Below are 22759 nucleotides of genomic sequence, written 5' to 3' on the forward strand. Positions count from 1 at the left end.
TTCCCTCGGGACACAAATTTCGTACATGGATTAGAGCTTTAAGCGGTCCCATAGTAGCATCTAGCGGACTTGAATTGTACACATACTTAGATGTCGGTGGCATTAGTTGTTTAATGACTCCAAATGCAGCTAATTTGGCAAACCCATCAAGGGCTGGTTTATCACTATCTTTAAGATATCTTGAATTTTGGCCTGCTTTAACAAATGAGGACATTAGGTTATTAAGACAGAGAGCAAACTCCTCTAATGACTCTTCTGGTCTCGGAGCTATGCAAACTAATTCTTTGAGAACAACGAACGGATCGGTTTCTCGCACCGGTTCAAGATAATTTCGAATTAACTGTTCATAATCTTGCCACCTGGTTAGATCTTGGAAGTCCTTCATACGAATTAATTTAAATACATTTGAGGCTGCTGGAGAACGGGCTAGACTCTCCTTTCCGATACTTATTAAAAGACTCTCAGATGGGAGACCATCAACTGAAGCGTCAGCTCTGGCTCTAACTGCGGTAAACCAACCTTCAAGGTTGTCTGGGTCACCATTGAACAATGGCATAGCATCATACGGATCACAACTGAAATTACGCAGGCTAGAAGTCTGAGTATGTCTATCGTTTGATAAGGAGTTACTCGAATTTTGGGCTGACAAATTAATGGTTGTACTAGCAGCATGTGCTGAGGCATCGCTTGAGAAAACTTGAGACATGTTTGCAAAATGTAAAACAAGAATTTAGAGAACAAAAGAAAATGATAACTGAGGAACACACAACACAGTGAACTTAAATGGAAGAAAATGCTTAACTATTCTGCATAAGTAATTAAAAATTGACAAGTTACACAGTAAGCAAAGAACTCACACAAGAAAAATATGCAACTGAAATGAACAACACTTTGAAAATCAAGAGAACTTGTACTTTACTCAAAACTGATTTGCTCAACTTTTACTTTAAATTGAATAAATGGCACAGTGAGTTGTCTTTACTTTCAATGCAACAAGGAAATACACAATAAAATGATAAAATGGACTCAATAAACTTGTGCAAAAATTAAAACAGACACACAATTCACTGAAATAAAAATAAAATGACACAGACAGAATAAAATACTATGCACAGAACAGAGCATAAGAAACTGCACTGTAATAAACTGTAGCAATATATCAAATTAACAATTGCTAATCAACAAGTACTTCATAAAATTTTCTGCAAGGAAACTTTAATAGCAACACAATATTTGCACAAGAATTATTGCAAAATGAATCAATGTGCAATAATAAAAATTATAACACACAAGAAAAGAAATATATCAAGGAATGAACACTTTAACTCTTAACTGCACTTAAACAACACTTAACAAGCAAAAGAACAATTTACTTTAAAAAGAGAACTTAAAAATTGCACTAAGAGTGACTTTGTTCAATAAAAACATGAAAAATAATAGGTGCTAAAAACACATAACAAAAAAAGTTTTAAGACTTACAGTGATGCAGAACACAACACATCAATATAACACAATACTGGGATTTTCTTGCAATGAAACTTGATGTGAAAAATTTTGTAAAAAATTATTTCTTGCTTGGACTTTAATAATGGCACTATTGTCTGTGGAAATAAGACAAATTAAACACTGGCTAAATGAAAGAATATGAACACAAGAATGTTCAACACACAGGGAACAAAATAAAAATATACAAATGCTGGGAAGAAAAAAAATAACAGACAACACTGAGTTGTGATGCAGAATATGAGGTGAAAAATTTACTGAAATACTTCACTGGAATACTGAGAACACAAGGTGATTCTGAAGTGTAAACACAAGTTCTATATTGCTCATATGTTGCACACACAACAAAGGAAAAACACTAAGTACTTACTTCAAGTGTATAAAAAGATACACAACACAACAGATATAAAATAATGCACGAAAATTAACACTGAATTAAGGAGATTAAAAGAAATTAATGCAATCAGTACATGATAAACACTGAGTCTGATCAAGAGTCACTGAATGTCACTAAGAGAAAAATCACTGGGAACACAAAGAAATGTCTCAACACTCGCAAATGTCTCTAAAAAAAAAAATATTATCGCTGAAACACTTGAAGAATGAGATTGATGGATTGTTTATATGGTCTTGCTGCTGTCCTCTGCACAGATGATCGTAGAATTGCGCTTAAATCGGCGAAGACAAACACACAGGAGGCTTTATAAAGATGGCGCAAACACACTCTAGCTCTTGACCCCCTATGTGGTCCTTAAAATATGGTGCTACAACCCTTAGCAGTGCACCAAAACACTGAAGAAGTTAGGTGAGTGTGTAATGGCTGACTGTAGTTGGGTTTGTGGGTTAACAGGTCTGAGACCGGCAATGGTGAGACACACGTGATCGTGAGTGGCTGGGCTTATGGGTTGAACGTCGTAAGCCTCACTGAGAACACCCACACTGCCGCGATGATAATTCTAAGCCGGCTGGCTTAAAATAAACCCACGAAATACTACAACACCACAAGGATGAAAAAGAGCACTCAGAATGCTTGGAGCTTGAATCACAAGCGATGAAGACTACTCACATGGCTTGCTTGAGTACTGGGGTAAGACACCTGGGTTAGTTGCTAGCTGGCTTATCTTAACCCTTCACACAGAATGGCTTGATAACTTCACACGATGAGCACAGCAGGGGTGGAAGCTGGCTTGGCAGGCAAAGGAATTGGATGGAGTAGACTAGGCTCGACTGGGACTCCGTTGTTCTGACTCCCCCACCAGAGACTGGAAACTGGCTTATTTTGCAAACTCGGGTCAACCCCTCGGGAGTGATGCAAATAAGCAGATAAACACTAATACAAGGAGACTGACCAGTGAATAATGTAGAAGCTGGTAGGAACTTGGGCGAGTAGCTGACTTGAGGTAGCTAGCTGGGGTGAACCTCGGTAGGCCTACTAGTGACACGAAATGGCCGTCTTGCTGGTCGAAAATTTTATCTCCAGAAATCGCTGTAATCGTCAGAATTACAGGCCCTCCGATGCCACCATTTATCGTAAAGGGTTCTTAAATGGAGATATCGTAGGTTGAAGGTAGACACACTTGTAGGATGGTAACTATATTGTCAGACAGATGATGAGGGATGGAGCCCAGTGCCTTGCCTGTCTACGCCTGGATGGTCTGCCGCCGAGTGAGGCCGGGGCAGAGGTATAAGCCTACACATCTGTATCCCGTGACGTCACACAAAGCCACAGGCCTACAAGGGATCTCGTATCTAAAGCACATGGATGATACTAATATGCTATGCTATATAATACTGGGAATACAGGGATCAGCAACTATGCTGACAAGTGCTTCCTACACCACTTACTGTAGTAGTCAGTGTTTCCTACACCACTTACTGTAGTAGTCAGTGCTTCCTACATCACTTACTGTAGAAGTCAGTGCTTCCCACATCACTTACTGTAGTAGTCAGTGTTTCCTACACCACTTACTGTAGTAGTCAGTGTTTCCTACACCACTTACTGTAGTAGTCAGTGTTTCCTACACCACTTACTGTAGTAGTCAGTGTTTCCTACACCACTTACTGTAGCAGTCAGTGTTTCCTACACCACTTACTGTAGTAGTCAGTGCTTCCTACTTCCTTCGCATTGCTATTGGGCCGGGCGGACGTCCTGCACAGTAATTCCTGATTGAGTTCCCTTTTGCGCAGTGGTGACGTGTACTTAGCTCTGTGAAGACCTGTTTGCGCGCTCTCTACGAATTGAAGCAAGATGCCCTCCATCGAGCAACTTTACCAACAGCTTAAGGAAGAATTGAGGATGGCGAAAATGGAGATTCGGCGACTGACCGAGGAAAACAAGAAGATTCGTAGTAGTCCTCCTGTTTTGAGTCCTCAGGTCAAGAAGGGAAACTGGTCAGTGGCTGGACAGCAGAGAACGAAGTTGACGATCAAGAAGACGAATGGAAAGGTAGAAACGATGAAGAAGAAAGAGACTGCCGTGGAAACTGTTGTGGAAACATCTAATACATTCCCAGTGCTACCCGACGAATGTGAGTCGACTACTTGGAACATCACGACGAACGACACCAAGGAAGGTAAGAATATTGCTGTTGTTGGGGATAGCCAAGTTAGGTATATGGATAGGGCGTTCTGCTTGAAGGACAGGAGTAGGAGACAGAGAGTTTGCTTTCCTGGGGCTGGGATGGAGGATATTGTTAGCCGTCTGGATGACATCATGAGAGGTAATGGGAGCAATCCTATTATCTGTCTCAGTGCTGGAGGCAACGATGTTGGCAGACGTAGGAGTGAAGACCTGATTAGCAGGTATAGGTTAGCAATAGAAATAATTAGGAGTAAGGGTGGGAACCCTGTCATATGTGGTATTTTGCCAAGGATGGGAGTTGGAAATGAATGGTTGTCCAGGGCAATTGGTGTCAATTGCTGGCTGGACAAATACTGTAAGGAAAATGCGGAAACATTCATTGACAACTGGGACCTCTTCTATGGCAGAAATGACATGTATGCCAGGGATGGGGTTCACTTATCTAGGCCTGGGGTGGTAGCACTGGCAACTGCAGTAGAGGGAGCTGTTAGGACTTTAAACTAGGAATAGTTAGTGGTATGGGTTTTGGCAGGAAAACAGTGAAATCCCAGTGTAGTAATATTACGAGTTATGGGGGAACTAGTAATAAGCAGAACGAGGTAGATATTGAAAAGCCAGGGACTTTGGGTGATAAGGACAGTAATAGGATTAGTAGAAAAACAGAAATGAGCAGGAAAGGTAAAGAGAAAGGAGAGTCTTTCAATGTTTATTATGCTAATTGCCGTAGTGCTAGGAATGAGATGGACGAGTTGAGATTAGTTGCTAGTGCAGGTAACATTGATGTATTTGCCTTAACTGAGACGTGGTTTAATTCAAAAGTCAGGACATGCCTGCAGAATGTCATATTCAGGGTTTTAAATTGTTCCAAGTAGATAGAAGTATCGGGAAGGGGTGTGGGGTGGCATTGTATGTCGGAGATCGCTTGAACTGTTGCATAAAAACGGGTATTAAATCTGAAGCAACACATACAGAGTCTGTTTGGATAGAATTTTCAGAGGGGCATGAAAAACTGATTTTAGGAGTGATATACCGTCCCCCAAACTTAGATAGGGACCAAGGGAGACTACTATGGGAGGAAATTGTTAAGGCCACAAGGCACGATAATGTAGTAATTCTAGGAGACTTTAACTTTAGTCATATTGATTGGAATTTCTTGACTGGGAATTTAGAATCATGCAACTTCTTAGAAGTAGTTCAAGATTGTTTTTTGAAGCAGTTTGTGACAGAACCTACAAGGGGAAATAACCTGCTTGACTTAGTTGTGGCAAACAATGAATCCCTTGTTAATAATTTAGAAATTTCAGAGGAACTGGGTGCTAGCGACCACAAATCAATTACATTTAGCATTGAATGGAAGTACGATAGTAGCGATAACTCAGTAACAGTCCCAGATTTTCGCTTAGCAGATTACGATGGGCTTAGAGAACACTTATCATCTGTTGACTGGGGTAACGAAGTGAGCTATCAATATGACAGTTTTCTGAACACTATACATGCTGCTCAAAGAACGTTTATCCCATATAAAGAAATTAGATCAAATAGAAATGTCCCAAAATGGATGAATAATAGGCTCAAATATCTACTAGGGCATACGAAAGGACTTTATAGGCGTATCAAAAGAGGTGAGGGTCATCTTATGAATCAGTATATTGACATTAAGAGGGACATTAAAAAGGGGATAAGAAAAGCTAAAAGGGACTATGAAATTAAAGTTGTGATGATTGGTTTGAAAAACCGACAAGTTGAAGATTAATCTTCGAAATTAAAGTTGCTAGGGATTCTAAAACTAACCCAAAAAGTTTTTTCCAGGTCTATAGAACAAAAGTTAGAGATAAGATAGGTCCCCTTAAAAATAACTATGGGCACCTTACTGACAAAGAGAATGAAATGTGCTCGATTTTTAATAATTATTTTCTCTCAGTTTTTACACAGGAAGACACTAACAATATTCCAGTAATTAATTTTTATAGTGGGCTAGAAGAAGATAAATTATGTAACATCACAGTCACTAGTGAAATGGTTGTGAAGCAGATAGACATACTGATGCAAAATAAGTCGCCGAGTCCTGATGAGGTTTTTTCAAGGGTTCTTAAGGAATGCAAAATGAAACTCTGTGAACCATTAACTAATATTTTTAATTTATCTCTTCAAACAGGTGTAGTGTCTTATATGTGGAAGATGGCTAATGTAATTCCTATTTTTAAAACAGGGGACAAGTCGTTGCCGTCAAATTACCGCCCAATAAGCCTGACCTCAATTGTAGGCAAATTACTAGAGTCAATTATAGCTGAGATTATAAGAAGCCATCTCGATAAGCATAGCTTGATTAATGATACTCAGCATGGATTCACAAGAGGCCGGTCTTGTCTAACTAATTTATTAACTTTCTAAAGTAAAGCTTTTGAGGCTGTTGACCACGATAAAGAATTTGATATTATTTACTTAGATTTTAGTAAGGCTTTTGATAGAGTTCCGCACCACAGACTGTTAAAGAAAGTGGCAGCTCATGGCATTGGGGGAAGGGTGCTCTCGTGGATCGAGTCATGGCTCACTGACAGGAAGCAGAGAGTGTCCATAAATGGGGTTAAATCCGAGTGGGGATCTGTAACAAGTGGCGTTCCACAGGGATCAGTCTTGGGCCCGTTGTTGTTTATAATATATATCAATGTTCTTGATGAGGGAATTACTAGTGATATGAGCAAAGTCGCCGATGACACAAAGATAGGTAGGATAATTGATTCAAACGTAGATGTTATGGAACTTCAGGAGGATTTAAACAAACTCTATTCTTGGTCAGAAAAGTGGCAGATGCAGTTCAGTGTAGATAAATGCAAGGTTCTGAAGCCTGGGAGTGCCCATAACCCTAGTACTTATAAGTTAAATGATGAAGATTGAGACACTTATGCAGAATATGGGAATCTTTATTCAGGAAACGTTTCGCCACTGAATAAAGATTCCCATATGCTGCATAAGTGTCTCAATCTCCAACTTGTCGGTTTTTCAAACCATTCATCACAAGTTAAATAATGTAGAACTTAGCCATACAGATTGCGAAAAGGACTTGGGGGTTATGGTAAGCAGCAACCTTAAACCAAGACAGCAATGCCTAAGCGTACGTAATAAGGCAAATAGATTACTGGGATTTATATCAAGAAGTGTAAGCAACAGAAGTCCAGAGGTCATACTGCAGCTTTATACATCATTAGTAAGGCCTCACCTAGATTATGCAGCTCAGTTCTGGTCTCCATATTACAGAATGGACATAAATTCGTTAGAAAACATTCAGCGTAGGATGACTAAATTAATACATAGCATTAGAAATCTTCCTTATGAAGAAAGATTGAAGACTCTTAAGTTACATTCACTTGTTAGACGAAGAATGAGGGGAGACCTGATCGAAGTGTATAAGTGGAAGATAGGTATTAATAAAGGGGATATTAATAAGGTCTTGAGGATGTCTCTCCAAGAGAGAACCCGCAGTAATGGATTTAAATTAGATAAGTTTAGATTTAGAAAGGACATAGGAAAGTATTAGTTTGGAAATAGGGTAGTTGATGAGTGGAACAGTCTACCTAGTTGGGTTATTGAGGCTAGAACTTTGGGTAGTTTCAAATTTAGGTTGGATAAGTACATGAGTGGGAAGGGTTGGATTTGAGTGGGACTTGCACATCAGAGCTTATTTCTTGGGTGGCATTGAAAATTGGGTTGGGCAAATGTTTTGTTAGTGGGATGAATTGTAAAGGACCTGCCTAGTATGGGCCAACAGGCCTCCTGCAGTGTTCCTCTTTTCTTATGTTCTTATGTTCTTACTGTAGAAGTCTGTGCTTCCTACACCACTTACTGCAGTAGTCAGTGCTTCCTACATCACTTACTGTAGTAGTCAGTGCTTCCTACTTCACTTACTGTAGTAGTCAGTGCTTCCTACACCACTTACTGTAGTAGTCAGTGCTTCCTACATCACTTACTGTAGTAGTCAGTGCTTCCTACATCACTTACTGCAGTAGTCAGTGCTTCCTACATCACTTACTGTAGTAGTCAGTGCTTCCTACACCACTTACTGTAGTAGTCAGTGCTGCCTACACCACTTACTGTAGTAGTCAGTGCTTCCTACATCACTTACTGTAGTAGTCAGTGCTTCCTACATCACTTACTGTAGTAGTCAGTGCTTCCTACACCACTTACTGTAGTAGTCAGTGCTTCCTACACCACTTACTGTAGTAGTCAGTGCTTCCTACACCACTTACTGTAGTAGTCAGTGCTTCCTACACCACTTACTGTAGTAGTCAGTGCTTCCTACACCACTTACTGTAGTAGTCAGTGTTTCCTACACCACTTACTGTAGTAGTCAGTGCTTCCTACACCACTTACTGTAGTAGTCAGTGTTTCCTACACCACTTACTGTAGTAGTCAGTGTTTCCTGCACCACTTACGGTTGTAGTCAGTTCCTCCTGCTCCACATATTGTAGAAGTCAGTGCTTCCTACATTATATATTGTAGTAATCATCATTTTCTGCATCACATAGACGTTACTGTAGTACTTGTAGTTTTAATGCAAGGTGACACACACACAAGGATGGTCACTTACTGTAGCAGTTGTAGTTGGTGCTTCACTTACTGTAGCAGTTGTAGTTGGTACTTCACTTACTGTAGCAGTTGTAGTTGGTGCTTCACTTACTGTAGCAGTTGTAGTTGGTGCTTCACTTACTGTAGCAGTTGTAGTTGGTGCTTCACTTACTGTAGCAGTTGTAGTTGGTACTTCACTTACTGTAGCAGTTGTAGTTGGTGCTTCACTTGCTGTAGCAGTTGTAGTTGGTACTTCACTTACTGTAGCAGTTGTAGTTGGTGCTTCACTTACTGTAGCAGTTGTAGTTTTTCTTCTCCAGAGACACACCAGGAAGACTACTCCATAGTTAATGTGGTAATTTTAATATTAGACAGACGGAGACGATCACTTCTTGTAGCGGTGGCAGCTTGTACGCACCAGTTACTTAACTTTATAGTTTAGTCAAATTAGCTTTAAGAAATAGGGAACTGCGGAAATAATTTACATTACTATAGTAATGGTGATTGTGATGGTAGAACGACACACTGACCAGGACGACTACTGAGTTTAGTAATGGTGGTTGTGATGGTAGAACGACACACTGACCAGGACGACTACTGAGTTTAGTAATGGTGGTTGTGATGGTAGAACGACACACTGACCAGGACGACTACTGAGTTTAGTAATGGTGGTTGTGATGGTAGAACGACACACTGACCAGGACGACTACTGAGTTTAGTAATGGTGATTGTGATGGTAGAACGACACACTGACCAGGACGACTACTGAGTTTAGTAATGGTGGTTGTGATGGTAGAACGACACACTGACCAGGACGACTACTGAGTTTAGTAATGGTGGTTGTGATGGTAGAACGACACACTGACCAGGACGACTACTGAGTTTAATAATGGTGGTTGTGATGGTAGAACGACACACTGACCAGGACGACTACTGAGTTTAGTAATGGTGGTTGTGATGGTAGAACGACACACTGACCAGGACGACTACTGAGTTTAGTAATGGTGGTTGTGATGGTAGAACGACACACTGACCAGGACGACTACTGAGTTTAGTAATGGTGGTTGTGATGGTAGAACGACACACTGACCAGGACGACTACTGAGTTTAGTAATGGTGGTTGTGATGGTAGAACGACACACTGACCAGGACGACTACTGAGTTTAGTAATGGTGGTTGTGATGGTAGAACGACACACTGACCAGGACGACTACTGAGTTTAGTAATGGTGGTTGTGATGGTAGAACGACACACTGACCAGGACGACTACTGAGTTTGGTAATGGTGGTTGTGATGGTAGAACGACACACTGACCAGGACGACTACTGAGTTTAGTAATGGTGGTTGTGATGGTAGAACGACACACTGACCAGGACGACTACTGAGTTTAGTAATGGTGGTTGTGATGGTAGAACGACACACTGACCAGGACGACTACTGAGTTTAGTAATGGTGGTTGTGATGGTAGAACGACACACTGACCAGGACGACTACTGAGTTTAGTAATGGTGGTTGTGATGGTAGAACGACACACTGACCAGGACGACTACTGAGTTTAGTAATGGTGGTTGTGATGGTAGAACGACACACTGACCAGGACGACTACTGAGTTTAGTAATGGTGGTTGTGATGGTAGAACGACACACTGACCAGGACGACTACTGAGTTTAGTAGTGGTGGTTGTGATGGTAGAACGACACACTGACCAGGACGACTACTGAGTTTAGTAATGGTGGTTGTGATGGTAGAACGACACACTGACCAGGACGACTACTGAGTTTAGTAATGGTGGTTGTGATGGTAGAACGACACACTGACCAGGATGATAATTTGCTGTATTAATTGTGGTTTTGATGGTACTACCTGGAGTCTACCTGGAGGGTGTTCCGGGGATCGACGCCTCCGCGGCCCGGTCCACGACCAGGCCTCCCAGTGGATCAGGGCCTGATTAACCAGGCTGTTGCTGTTCGCCGCACGTTGTCCAACGTACGAACCACAGCCCGGCTGATCCGGTAGAGTGACACATTGACCAGGACGACAACTTACTATAGTAATGGTAGTTTTGATGGTACAGCGACACACTTACCAGGACGACAACTTTCTGTACTAACGCTGGTTTTGATGGTAGAGTGACACACAGATCAGGACGACTACTTACTATAATAGTGGTGGTTTTGATGGTACAGCGACACACAGACCAGGACGACTACTTACTATAATAGTGGTGGTTTTGATGGTACAGCGACACACAGACCAGGACGACTACTTACTATAATAGTGGTGGTTTTGATGGTACAGCGACACACAGACCAGGACGAGAACAGCAGATATTATCACCGGAACTTGTCGTCGTCTCAACCACATCAGCAGTTTTCCATCAAGCGCAGACATCTGCATCACACAGGCGTTAGCAGTAATGGTAACACACACACACACACACACACACACACACACACACACACACACACACACACACACACACTCACACACACACACACACACACACAAAGACAGAAACAAGAGGTCACAATTGGAAGTTGAAGACTCAGATGAGTCAAAGGGATGTTAGGAAGTATTTCTTCAGTCATAGAGTTGTCAGGCCGTGGAATAGCCAAGAAAGTGACATAGTGAAGGCGGGAACCATACATAGTTTTAAGACGAGGTTTGATAAAGCTCATGGAGCAGGGTGAGAGAGGACCAGTAGCAATCAGTGAAGAGGCGGGGCCAGGAGCTATGATTCGACCCCTGCAATTACAAATAGGTGAGTACACACACACACACACACACACACACACACACACACACACACACATACACAAACAAACCTAACCTAACACATTAGCTCATAAATCCTCCCTCCACACACACACATTTTTACGATAAGCTGAAGCAGCTAGAACATCCCAACAGGATAAAAACAAAATGGGCTCTCAAAAGGGAGGACGTAAAGGCAAGGGAACCGATGATAGCTGGTCGGAAAAGGAAGAATGGGTAGAACGGCTCAAGAACAAAATGGAACAACAATGGGAGAAAAGGTTAAACGAGCTTTGCAATAACATGTTAGAGCAAATATCTGCATAGAGCAAGAAGTGGGAATCATGAGCTGTAGTAACTGAGGCAAAGATACAGAGACTGGAGGAAGAAATGGATGTGCTGAAGCAGGATATAAAGATGAGGTCCGAAAGGAGCAAGATGACCAAAATGGGAACATCAGCAGGCAGCGAGGGGACTGAAGGAGGGAATGGAGCTAAGCAGTCTTTTGCAGAAGTAATATCAGGCCATCATGGTGTCTGGGAGATGATAAGTGAAGCAGAAAAGGAGATGTTTAAACCAGATCCAGGGATACGGAGGGAAAAGAAATGGGAAGAAGAGAGGGAGAGATCAGTAATTATTCATGGGCTTCAGGAGGCTGAAGGGCAGACCTATGATGAAAGAAAGCATTGGGAGAAAACAGAGATTAAGAACATCATTGCAATCGCAGGAGAGAGGGACATGTCTCAGGTAGAAAATTTTCACAGACTTGGGGGGTATCCGAGGAAAAAAAATTCGACTAATCAAATTGAAATTCAAGACAGATGTGGTACTGAACAGGATACTACAACAAAAACCACTGTTAAAGGACTTTCCCGATTATCAAAAAGTGTACCTCAATCGAGACAGAACAAGAAAGGAAAGGGAACTGAAAGTGAGAGCAAGACAAAACCAGTGGAAGGAAAGAGAGACAGGACAGGCAACAACAGACAGGAAAGCTCAGCCTTTGGGGAAACGTTAAACACAAATGCTTACAGAAACCTCTCAACCCCTGTCACCACATATCAACCAAACACAGTAAACAGAAACAAATCTCACTCCATAGCCACCACCACCCTAAGCCCTAATTCCACGATCACAGCAGCCTCCCATAATATTCTGCCCTGCCTCCCACCCTCCCAGCCTGCACCTTCCTCTTCCATCTCCCAAAATACAATAAGGGACAGGAAGCTAAAGGTATGGTACACCAATGCAGATGAAATAACAAATATGAGTGAAGAGTGGCAAGAACGCCTCATTGATGCATCACCTGACATCATAGCACTAACAAAGACAAACTTACAGGGATGATAACAGAAGCAATCTTTCCACCTGGATATCAGATTATGAGGAAAGACAGAGAGAACAGAGGGAGAGGACTAGCACTCCTCATCAAAAACCAGTGGAGCTTTGTGGAAATGGGAGGAATGGACAGAAGGGAAACAGACGACTTCATTGTAGGAACATTTCAGACTGGGGCTCCAAAGGTGATGATAGCAGCGATGTATAACCCACCACTGAACAGCAGGAGGACAAGAAAAGAGTATGATGTGAGCAATAGAGCAATCGTGGATACACTAGCTGAAGTGGCCAGGAGGGCTCATGTGGGTAGGACAAAATTACTTTTAATGGGGGATTTCAATCATAAAGAGATTGACTGGGAAAACCTAGAGCCACATGGGGGACCAGAAACATGGAGGGCTAAGATGTTGGAGACTGTATTGGAGAACTTCATGCACCAACATGTTAAGGATATGACCAGAGAAAGAGGAGAGGATGTTGCAGCAAGGCTGGATTTCATATTTACTTTGAATAATTCAAGCATAAAGGATATCACACAAGAAAGACCCCTTGGCGCTAATGATTATGATGTTCTGAGTTTTGAATATCTTGTAGAGTTAACAGTGGAGAATGCAGCAGCATGAGAACAAGAGAAGCCGAACTTTAACAAAGGGAACTACATAGAAATGAGAAATTTCCTGCATGAAGTGCAGTAGGAAGGAGAACTAGTGGGAAAATAGTAAATGAAATGATGGAACTAGTGAACACAAAGTGCAGGGAGGCAGAGAAGTTCATACCAAAGAGTGACAGAAAATATGGTAAGAGCATAGTGAGCCCATGGTTTAACTGGAGGTGTAGAGTGGCCAAAGCCAGGTGAGCTAGAGCATGGAAAAGGTGTAGAAGGCAAAGGACTCAAGAAAACAAGGAGTTGAGTAGACGAACCAGAAACGAATATGCAGGAATAAGGAGAGAGGCACAGAGGCAATACAAGAACGACATAGCATCAAAAGCCAATCTGAACCAAAGATATTATACAGTCAAATTAGGAGAAAAACAACAGTCAGGGACCAAGTAATCCGGCTGAGGAAAGAAGTAGGGGAGCACACAAAGAGTGGCTTCTCTAAACACAAGATTCAGAGAAGTATTTACAATAGAGACAGGAATGCTTCCAGCAAACAGTGGAGGTAGGGTGCACCAGCAGGTGCTGGACACAATACAAAAACCAATGTAGAGGTGAAGAAACTGGTAAGTGAATCTGATACCTCAAAGGCGGTGGGACCAGATAACATATCTCCATGGATACTGATAGAAGGAGAAGAGGAACTGTGTGTGCCGCTAGCGGCAATCTTCAGTAAGTCTATCGAAACTGGACAGCTGCCTGAGGCGTAGAAGGTAGCAAATGTAGTTCCAGTTTTTAAGAAAGGAGACAGACAGGCAGCGTTAAACTACAGACCAGTGTCACTGACTTGTATATAAAGTCATTGACAAGATTATCAGGAGAAGTGTAGTGGAACACATTGAAAAGATTGAACTCATACATGACAATCAGCACTGCTGCAGAGATGGGAAATCCTGTGTCACAAATCTACTTAAGTTCTACAATAAGGTAACAGAAGTAAGACAGTAGAGAGAGGGATGGGTAGATTGTATCTTTTGGACCGCAAGAAGGCTTTTGACACAGTGCGACACAAAAGACTGGTGCAAAAATTAGAGGAGCAGGCAGGAATAATAGGGAATGTACTGCAATGGATCAGGGAATACCTGACAGGAAGGAAACAACGAGTGTTCGTACATGTTGAAGTGTCAGAGTGGGTGCACGTGTCCAGTGGGGTTCCACAAGGGTCAGTCATAGGTCCGATGCTGTTTCTTGTATACGTGAATGACATCGTAGAACGAATAGATTCAGAAGTGTCACTGTTCGCTGTTGATATGAAACTGATGAGGCGAATACAAGCGGGCAGGGATCAGTTAAGATTAGAATGGGATCTGGATAGACTACAAGCCTGGTCCAACAAATGGCTCCTGTAAGGTCATGAAGATTGGGAAAGGACACAGAAGACCGTAGACGGAGTACAGGTTAGAAAATCAATAGCTGAAAACGTCACTTAAAGAAAAGGATCTTGGAGTAAACATTATAATGAACATGTCCCTTGAGGCTCACATCAATTAAATAACAGCTGCAGCATACTGGAGATTGGCAAACCTGAGATTGGCATTTAGACATCTAAGAAAGGAGTCATTCACGACAATGTACACCGTGTATGTAAGGCCTATACTGGAATAATCAACGCCAGTCAAATACGCCAGGAAATTGGAGACAGCGAAAAAATTTGCAACACGATTAGTCCTGGAACTGACGGGTATGTCTTATGAGGAGAGGTTAAGGGATCAAACCTGATGACAGTAGAGGTTAGGAGGGATGGGGGGACATGATAATAACGTATAAAATACTGAGAGGAATTGAGAAGGTGGACAGGGCTCGAATGTTTCAGAGGTGGGATATAGGAACAAGGGGACACAATTGGAAGCTGAAAACCCAGATGAGTCATAGGGATGTTAGAAAGTATTTCTTCAGCCTTAGAGTTGTCAGGAAGAGGAATAATCTGGAGAGTGAAGTAGTAGAAGCAAGTTCCATACATAACTTTAAGAAAAGGTATGACAAAGTTCATGGAGCAGGGAGAGAGTGAATTAGTATCGACCAGTGACGAGGCGGGGCCAGGAGCTATGACTCGACCCCTGCAACCACATATAGGTGAGTACGTATAGGTGAGTACACACATTAGGTAGATAGGAATCTAGGAAGTAGGTATTCCAGGAAAAGGAGAAACATTAAAGGAACTTGCGTGTAGCCGGCTGAGTCAGCATCAGGTCGAAGTCAGGCCAGAGAACCACATGTACTCGCCGACCATACAAACGTTCTGAGTGCCCATACGCGCACAAAACACACACATATGCACGCAAAACACACACGCACGCACTTAAACCCGAAACTAAAGCTCACACAAGCAAACATATACATATACATGCACACATATACAAGCACGCAGGCTAATTGACGCCTCATTGTGATTTGATAGAATCCTACTTAATCATTTTTCCTACACCTCTCTCTCTCTCTCTCTCTCTCTCTCTCTCTCTCTCTCTCTCTCTCTCTCTCTCTCTCTCTCTCTCTCTCTCTCTCTCTCTCTCTCTCTCTCTCTCTCTCTCCCTCTCTCTCTCTCTCTCTCTCTCTCTCTCTCTCTCTCTCTCTCTCTCTCTCTCTCTCTCTCTCTCTCTCTCTCTCTGTCTCTCTCTCTCTCTCTCTCTCTCTCTTTCTCTTTCTCTCTTTCTCTCTCTCTCTTTTCTCTCTCTCTCTCTATCCCTCCCTCCCTCCCTTCCCCCCTTTCTTTCCCTCTAGCCCCCTTCTCACTCATCCACCCCCATCACTCTCCCTGTCACCCTCTCTCCCTCTCTCCATCTCTCTCTCCCTTACAGCTCCCCACTCCCACCTCCTCTACCCCTCTTTCTCTCTACCTCTCTCTCTCCCTCTCTACCACTCTCTTCCTGCCTATTTCATACACACACACACATACACACACTCTACCCCCCGTCCCTCTCTATCTCCACCTCTCCATCACTCTGTCCCCCTCCCTCCTTCTCCCCATCTCTCTCCGGCTTGCAATCTCCCCGACCCCCACACACACGCACACACACACATGCACGCTCATGGAGCAGGAAGAGTGACCGGGTAGCGGCCAGGTGAAGAGGCGGGGCCAGGAGCTGTGATTCGACCCATGCAACCACAACTAGGTGAGTACAACTAGGCGAGTACACACATTAAAACACCTAACCTATAAAAAAGACTTGGTGGCCCAGAGAGGAGGTCGAAGGCTAAGGGATCCTTCGACTTGGACTTTTACATTGCTCTTCCATGTAAGAGCAATGTAAACAAAGGTGGGAGAGGAAATTAGGTAAGCTTTCTGCAAAAATGGAGAAGAGGATAAAGGCAGAGAATAAGAAATTGGAGCCACAAGCCGAAGCTGCAGAAGCCAGGATACGGGCCCTAGAATATGAGGTAAACAGGCTGAAGCAAGTTACAGAACTATTGCCCAGAGGAGACATAGCATCTGAAGCAGGTACACCCCTGCTGAACGAGGACCCCAACAGAAAGGAGGGAGTCATGAGTTATGCTACGGCCCTATTAGTGCACCAAGCAGGGCCAAGGAATGAAGCAGGAGAGCTGTTGGGAACAGCAGTAACAATAAAGGAGAAGGGAGAAGGTGGAGAGGGGAATAGGTCCAATGCAGAGGCCCGACCATATCACCAAGAGTTACAGGAAAAAAATGAGAGAGACAACAGCCATGTACAAATGGGATCCAGAGACACAGAGGAAAAAGCAATGGGAGAAGGAGAGGGAGAAGTCAGTGTTTATTCATGGGCTTCAGAAGAGTGAGGGGAAGGCACACAATGAAAGACAGCAGGAAGAGAAACAGGAAATTGAAAATATCATCAAAGCAATAGGCGAGGATGATGTGGAAATTTATTCGGTATTAAAAGTTCAACAGGGCAGATACGCTGTACAAAGATCCCATCAGGCTGTTATGGAACGGCTGAGTTGGGTAGCCCTTAAACCCACCCAAAACACACACACACACCCGGGTTGGTGAAGGGGGTTGGAAGGTACTTCTTAATTGATAGATTTACCATTCAGGGAAGAAGTAGGTAGTTTGTACTGTTAGTGAACTAATATTAGGACTATTGAGGCAACTGTAGATAATAATAATGTAGACCTTAACGTAGGTAGTAAATAGGCCAATATTGTAGGCAAACGCTAGGTTGTTAGCCAGGGAGAACTGGCAGCCCAAGTTTGAATACTGGGGCACGAGCTTGAGACTGCAGTGCTCTTTCTTCTAAGACTGGACACCATCGGAACAGCAAGTGCCATGATCAGCAGGTGGTGCCCCCATGTGTCTTCGTATACTAGACCTGAGGAAATCTGGTGGAGGCACCTCGACATACCATAGATGTCCTCCTCTGTCAGGCCCATACAGTAAGACGAGACCTCCCTTTTTCTACTTGATTCTGGCCAGTTTCTGGGGAAAATTGTGAGTGAGTTGAGCTGTGGGCTCTTTGAGCAGCCAGCAGTTCATGACCAGTACGTACTGGCGTCTCTTGTCAGTCTAGAAGCTAGTGCCCATTACTGCATAGTTAGTCTAGGGAATTCACACCCCCTTGGAAACAGGAAATTCTGAGGTGCAGGCAGGTCACTAATGTTGACAGAATATTGCAGGAATTAAGGCTCCTATGTAGGTGAGCTGTCAGCACATATAGTCTATGCTGTCTGCCAACTTAGTTCATTTTTTGCGTCATCCCACCGCTGCCACCACTGTTATTACTGTTCTTGCTGTTGAACAACAGTTTAGTGCCGATGGAGGTAGCGTAGGTAGCAATGATATGGCCGTGGACTAGTTTGGCTTTAATTGGGTAGGAGTGAGTACACAGTGGGCAATGTGAGGGAATGACCGATAGCCAGGCCTCTGTGAAGGGGAGCACTTGTACCTCTCAAGTCGGTGAGCCAGGAAGTGAGAGAGAGGCAAGCTTGGGCATACTGAAGTGGCATAGACCTATAGGTGGCAGCACCAGCATGGCACGAAAAATGAACTATCGGTCGATGCCAGTCAACATCATCCATCATCATCCAACGCACCAACTTGCCTAAAGAGTTATCTGTTACTCCCAGCATCTTGACAGGGCCTGAGATAGATCTTCGTCCTAGATTTTTTCCCACAAAATCTGGACATAGGCGTCACGGCGTCATCTCCGGCCTTAGAAGTCATGTGTTCACCTCAATGCCCTTTCTTCAGCCCTTCAACACTCTCCAGCACCCGTCTCCTGCCTCCTACAGCGTCCCTACCCCCTTCTCAGCTACAAGAAGTAAAGGTAAGGTCGTTTTAGTGTGTTGACTTTGCGTGGCTCCATGCTTAGCCAGCTTAGCCACGTGGGGACCCAGTTGGCTTAGCCCCTAAGCCAGCCCAGTTCAGCCCCCATGCCATCTACAGCAGTTCGTGACTCATCATTGTGTCTACAACTCCTCAACGTCTACATACCCTCAGCCAGTGCAGTTTTTTTTGTGTTGCCCAGTTAAATTTTTCTTTCCCTTGCTGTTACATTCCCAGTTTATCACCAGTTCTTGATTTTCCCCAGTGCATAGTTACAGTAAAACGTCCTTGTATCAGTTCATAGTTTCACCTAAGTTTGTTTTTAGCACGTTCTAGTACTGCAGTAAATGTTTTTGTTCTCCGTGTGCTGTCAAGCAGCAGTATCCCTGTTGGCAGGCGACTGTCTGACTCGTGTCATGGCATCAGCGAGCAGAGTTACTGCTTGTACAAAGTATGACGTCACTTTGTCAGCTAACTCGCTCACTCCTGTTATGGTGTACGTGAGCAGAGCTTTTGAAGGAGACCATGTGCTGGTTGACAACGACACATGCCGAGTCAAGGGCCTCTCCCTTGAACCATCCTTGCATACAGTGCAATGTGGTAGGTTGCAAGTCCTTGTTGTCAACATGCAGAGTCGAGAATTTCCCCTTCGGAAGAATACCTCACTTGTCGATCTTGTCAGATTCCCTCTCCCGGTGAGAGTGGAGGGTGATGCCCCAGCTGACTTCCTTGTGAGTGCAGTTCTCACAGGTGAGTCTGCTGCTGACTCGTCCAACACCCGGCCAGTGCAGGAAGATGGTCTAGCTGTGACAGACTATCCTGAAGAGGTCCCAAAACTTCTCCAGGTTCTCAATCGTGCACGTTCTGCAGTCGCGCTAGATGGTGAGCCACTGGGTTTGACCCCACTGATCTCTCACCATATTCCGCTTGACAAAGGTACTAAACCCATTTATGTACCTGCGAACCACCTGCCACATGCACAAAGTTTCTTTGCTGAAGAACTCATTACATAGATGCTCCATGATGGAGTTATTGAGGAATCCACTTCCCCGTGGAACGCTCCTCTCATTCTGGTCCCCAAGAAAGACAGAACCTGGCACCCTGTTATCGATTACAGGAAACTGAATGCGTGTACGATCCCAGACCGCTTTCCGTTGCCAGTTCTGAATGACCTGTTGCAGAACATCGGTGATAATAAGGTCTTTTCAACTCTTGATCTTCTTCAAGGGTTCTGGCAGATCCCCCTCGATGATGAGAGCAAAGAGTTGACAGCTTTTTCTACACCAACTGGTCATTATCAGTTCAGGAGGATGCCCTTCGGCTTGCGCGGAAGCCCAATCACGTTTAGTAGTTTGATGACGACAATTTTCCGTACCCTCCAAGGTGGCACGCTCATGGTCTACCTAGATGATCTCATAGTTACGTCGCAAGATGTCCCAACACATCTCGAGAAACTTGACAGGGTACTGGACAAGCTAGCTCAGGCAAACCTTAGGTAAAGCTCGCCAAATGTCATTTCCTCCGGAAGGAAATAAAATTTCTGGGTCACATAGTGACTCAGAATGGCATAAAGACGGACAAGTCTAAAATCTCAGCCATGCAGAAATTCCCCAGACACATGACAGTGGATGCAGTCCGGTCCTTCATAGGCCTGGTGGGTTTCTACCACACCTTTATCACAGGTTTCTCCACCATTGCTGCACCCGTGACACTGTCCCCTGACACCCCTGGACTTGTGATCAAGAACGAGCTTTTTTCACTCTCAAGAACAAGTTAACATCAGCCCCAGTCCTTAGATTCCCTGATTTCACCGAGGCATTTACCTTGACGACTGATGCCAGCAAAGTTGGCATTGGTGCAGTTTTGTCACAGGAATCTAATGGTAAGCAACAGCCTGTTGCCTATGCTAGCCGTGTACTTACTAAAGCGGAAGTCAATTACTCAGTGACAATGCCATTGTATGGGCCTTGAGACATTTTTGGGATATCATCTAACATTATCCCATCAAGATTTACACAGATCATCTACCTTTATTGGCCCTTTTTGCTAATAAGAACCTCTCGGGAAAGCATGCTCGGTGGTCGCTCACGTTCAATGACTACAACCCTGAAATTTGCTATGTCGCAGGTAAGCAAAATGTTGTAGCTGATGCCCTGTCGAGGCATATAGCATTCTTGAGTGTCGACAACTCGTTCTCTGTTGAGGATCTTGAGAGAGCCCAACGACAGGACCCTGTGTGGTCTCCAGTCCTTCGTTTCCTGACCAAGGAGGGCATTGACTTACAGGTCAAGTCTCCCGTTCCAATGAAGGATTTGGTGGTCAACCAGGAAGTACTGTGCCGTGTTGCACAGCTGGTGGACCCCGGCAGAACCGTATACCAACTGGTGATACCAGAGTCCATGATACCAGCTACTCTTAGGTTGATCCATGAAGTCCCAGGTGTAGCGCACCCCGGGAAGGACCGCAGAAATCAAACAAGCACGAATGAAATATTTCTGGCCTAAAATGGCAGCAGACATTGCCAAGATTGTACACCAGTGTGTTGTTTGCCTACAGCACAAGGGTACCGTTAAAGGTCCTAACCCCATTCTAAAGTATCCCATTACAAAGGAGTCCTAGGAGAGAGCTTCTGTCGACCTGTTGACGAACTTCTCGACTTCGGAGAAGGGAAATAAGCACCTGCTTGTAATGGTAGATAACTTGACGCGGTACAGTGAATTAGTACCCATTCCTGATAAAACTGCCGAGACTGTTGCTAATGCTTTCCGTGAGCATGTGGTTCTCCATCATACCTGCCCACGTGTCCTTCGTCATGGGTCTGAGTTCATAAACGCCATAATGCAGGATCTTTGCTCCAGATTTAACAATCGCCAAGCACCAGTAGCTACACGCCACCCTGCGAGCAATGGTCTTGCTGAACGTACAAATCGCAAAGTCCTGGAGGTGCTCAGGGTAACCGTTAACCCAAGTTGTACTACATGGGATGAGGCTATTCCAGATGTTCAGTGTACATTAAATTCCTCCCTCAACAGCTCGATCGGTGAGACACCTCATTTCGCTTTGTATGGCTATGACAAGTGCTTACCGTACGAAATTCTGTTTGCTCCGCCTCGCAATGCCCTCGCCAAGGAAAGCAAAGTGGAACCAGGTTGCAAAGTTATGTTGCTCAACCCAGCGCAGACCCCAGGTATGCACAAACTTGTCCAAAAATTCGTGGGTCCTTACCGTGTCCTCCGACAGCTCCATGACAATAAGTTCGAGGTGAGGGAGATTGCTACCAGAACTATCAAAGAAGCCCACCTTGATCACATGAAGTATGTGGACCATGTGCAGGCCGAAGCAGAGCTGGAGTCGCGTGCATTGCAACGCCACGATCAGACCAATGCTAGGGACAACCTGTCTACCCCTTCTCCCACTACTACTGTTACTGAAGACGGCCCAGTAAGGCTCCATACTTATGGCCTGCGACCCAGGACAACAGTACATTTCTGTGACACTGATGTACCTACTGACTTGTCTGACTCCTACGCTAGTTATGCTAATTGTTTGCTTGCAGAAATGGGTATAAATGCACACACATTGTATAGCTAGTTGATAATGGAGTCAGAGTGGACAACATCATGTAAATATGTAAATAATTTTAGAAGGGTACCCAGAGTCTAATGAATTCCATGGATATAGTATTATTGCAGGTATGTGCACCCAGTGTCTCTTTTAAAGCCTGTATTATGGTCATGGCAGTGCTGCCCTCCGAGTCATATGTCACACCTTAGGAAATGCTACTGTCAATCATTGTTTGCAGATGTGAGGGTGCAACAGCATTCGTAGTCGAGCAGTCAAGCCTGATGTTCAGCCCTGCGGACAACATGTATATAGAAGATTTTAGTTCCAGTGCTGACGTCTCCGGACTCTCTCCTCGATGAAGCAGCGCGGGCAAGCCAGTTTTTCTCTTCCCCAGGATGGGAGAGTTTTTTTTTTTTTTTGCCTGTTGCATTTTATGTCCATTTCTGATTTTCAAGTGAGCGAAAGCCAGTCCTTCCCTGGGGTAGCAAGTGTAAGTCATTCTTTTGCACCTACGGGCCCACCAGTATTGTTGCGTCGGGACGACGCGAGGTAGGTGGCC

At 43.9% G+C, this 22759-nt stretch overlaps 1 protein-coding gene across 1 annotated transcript in view; it reads right to left on the reverse strand.

Annotated features, from left to right (window-relative positions):
- The window catches only part of LOC128700100 (uncharacterized), a 119455-nt gene that overhangs the window by 53654 nt on the left and 43042 nt on the right, over positions 1-22759 (reverse strand). Inside the window, exon 2 of the mRNA XM_070100829.1 lies at positions 10918-11038. Coding sequence (XP_069956930.1) covers positions 10918-11038 — 121 coding nt within the window. The remainder of the gene's footprint in view (positions 1-10917; positions 11039-22759) is intronic.

The sequence above is a fragment of the Cherax quadricarinatus genome, chromosome 74, assembly GCF_038502225.1.
Source record: "Cherax quadricarinatus isolate ZL_2023a chromosome 74, ASM3850222v1, whole genome shotgun sequence".
NCBI classification, from domain to species: domain Eukaryota; kingdom Metazoa; phylum Arthropoda; class Malacostraca; order Decapoda; family Parastacidae; genus Cherax; species Cherax quadricarinatus.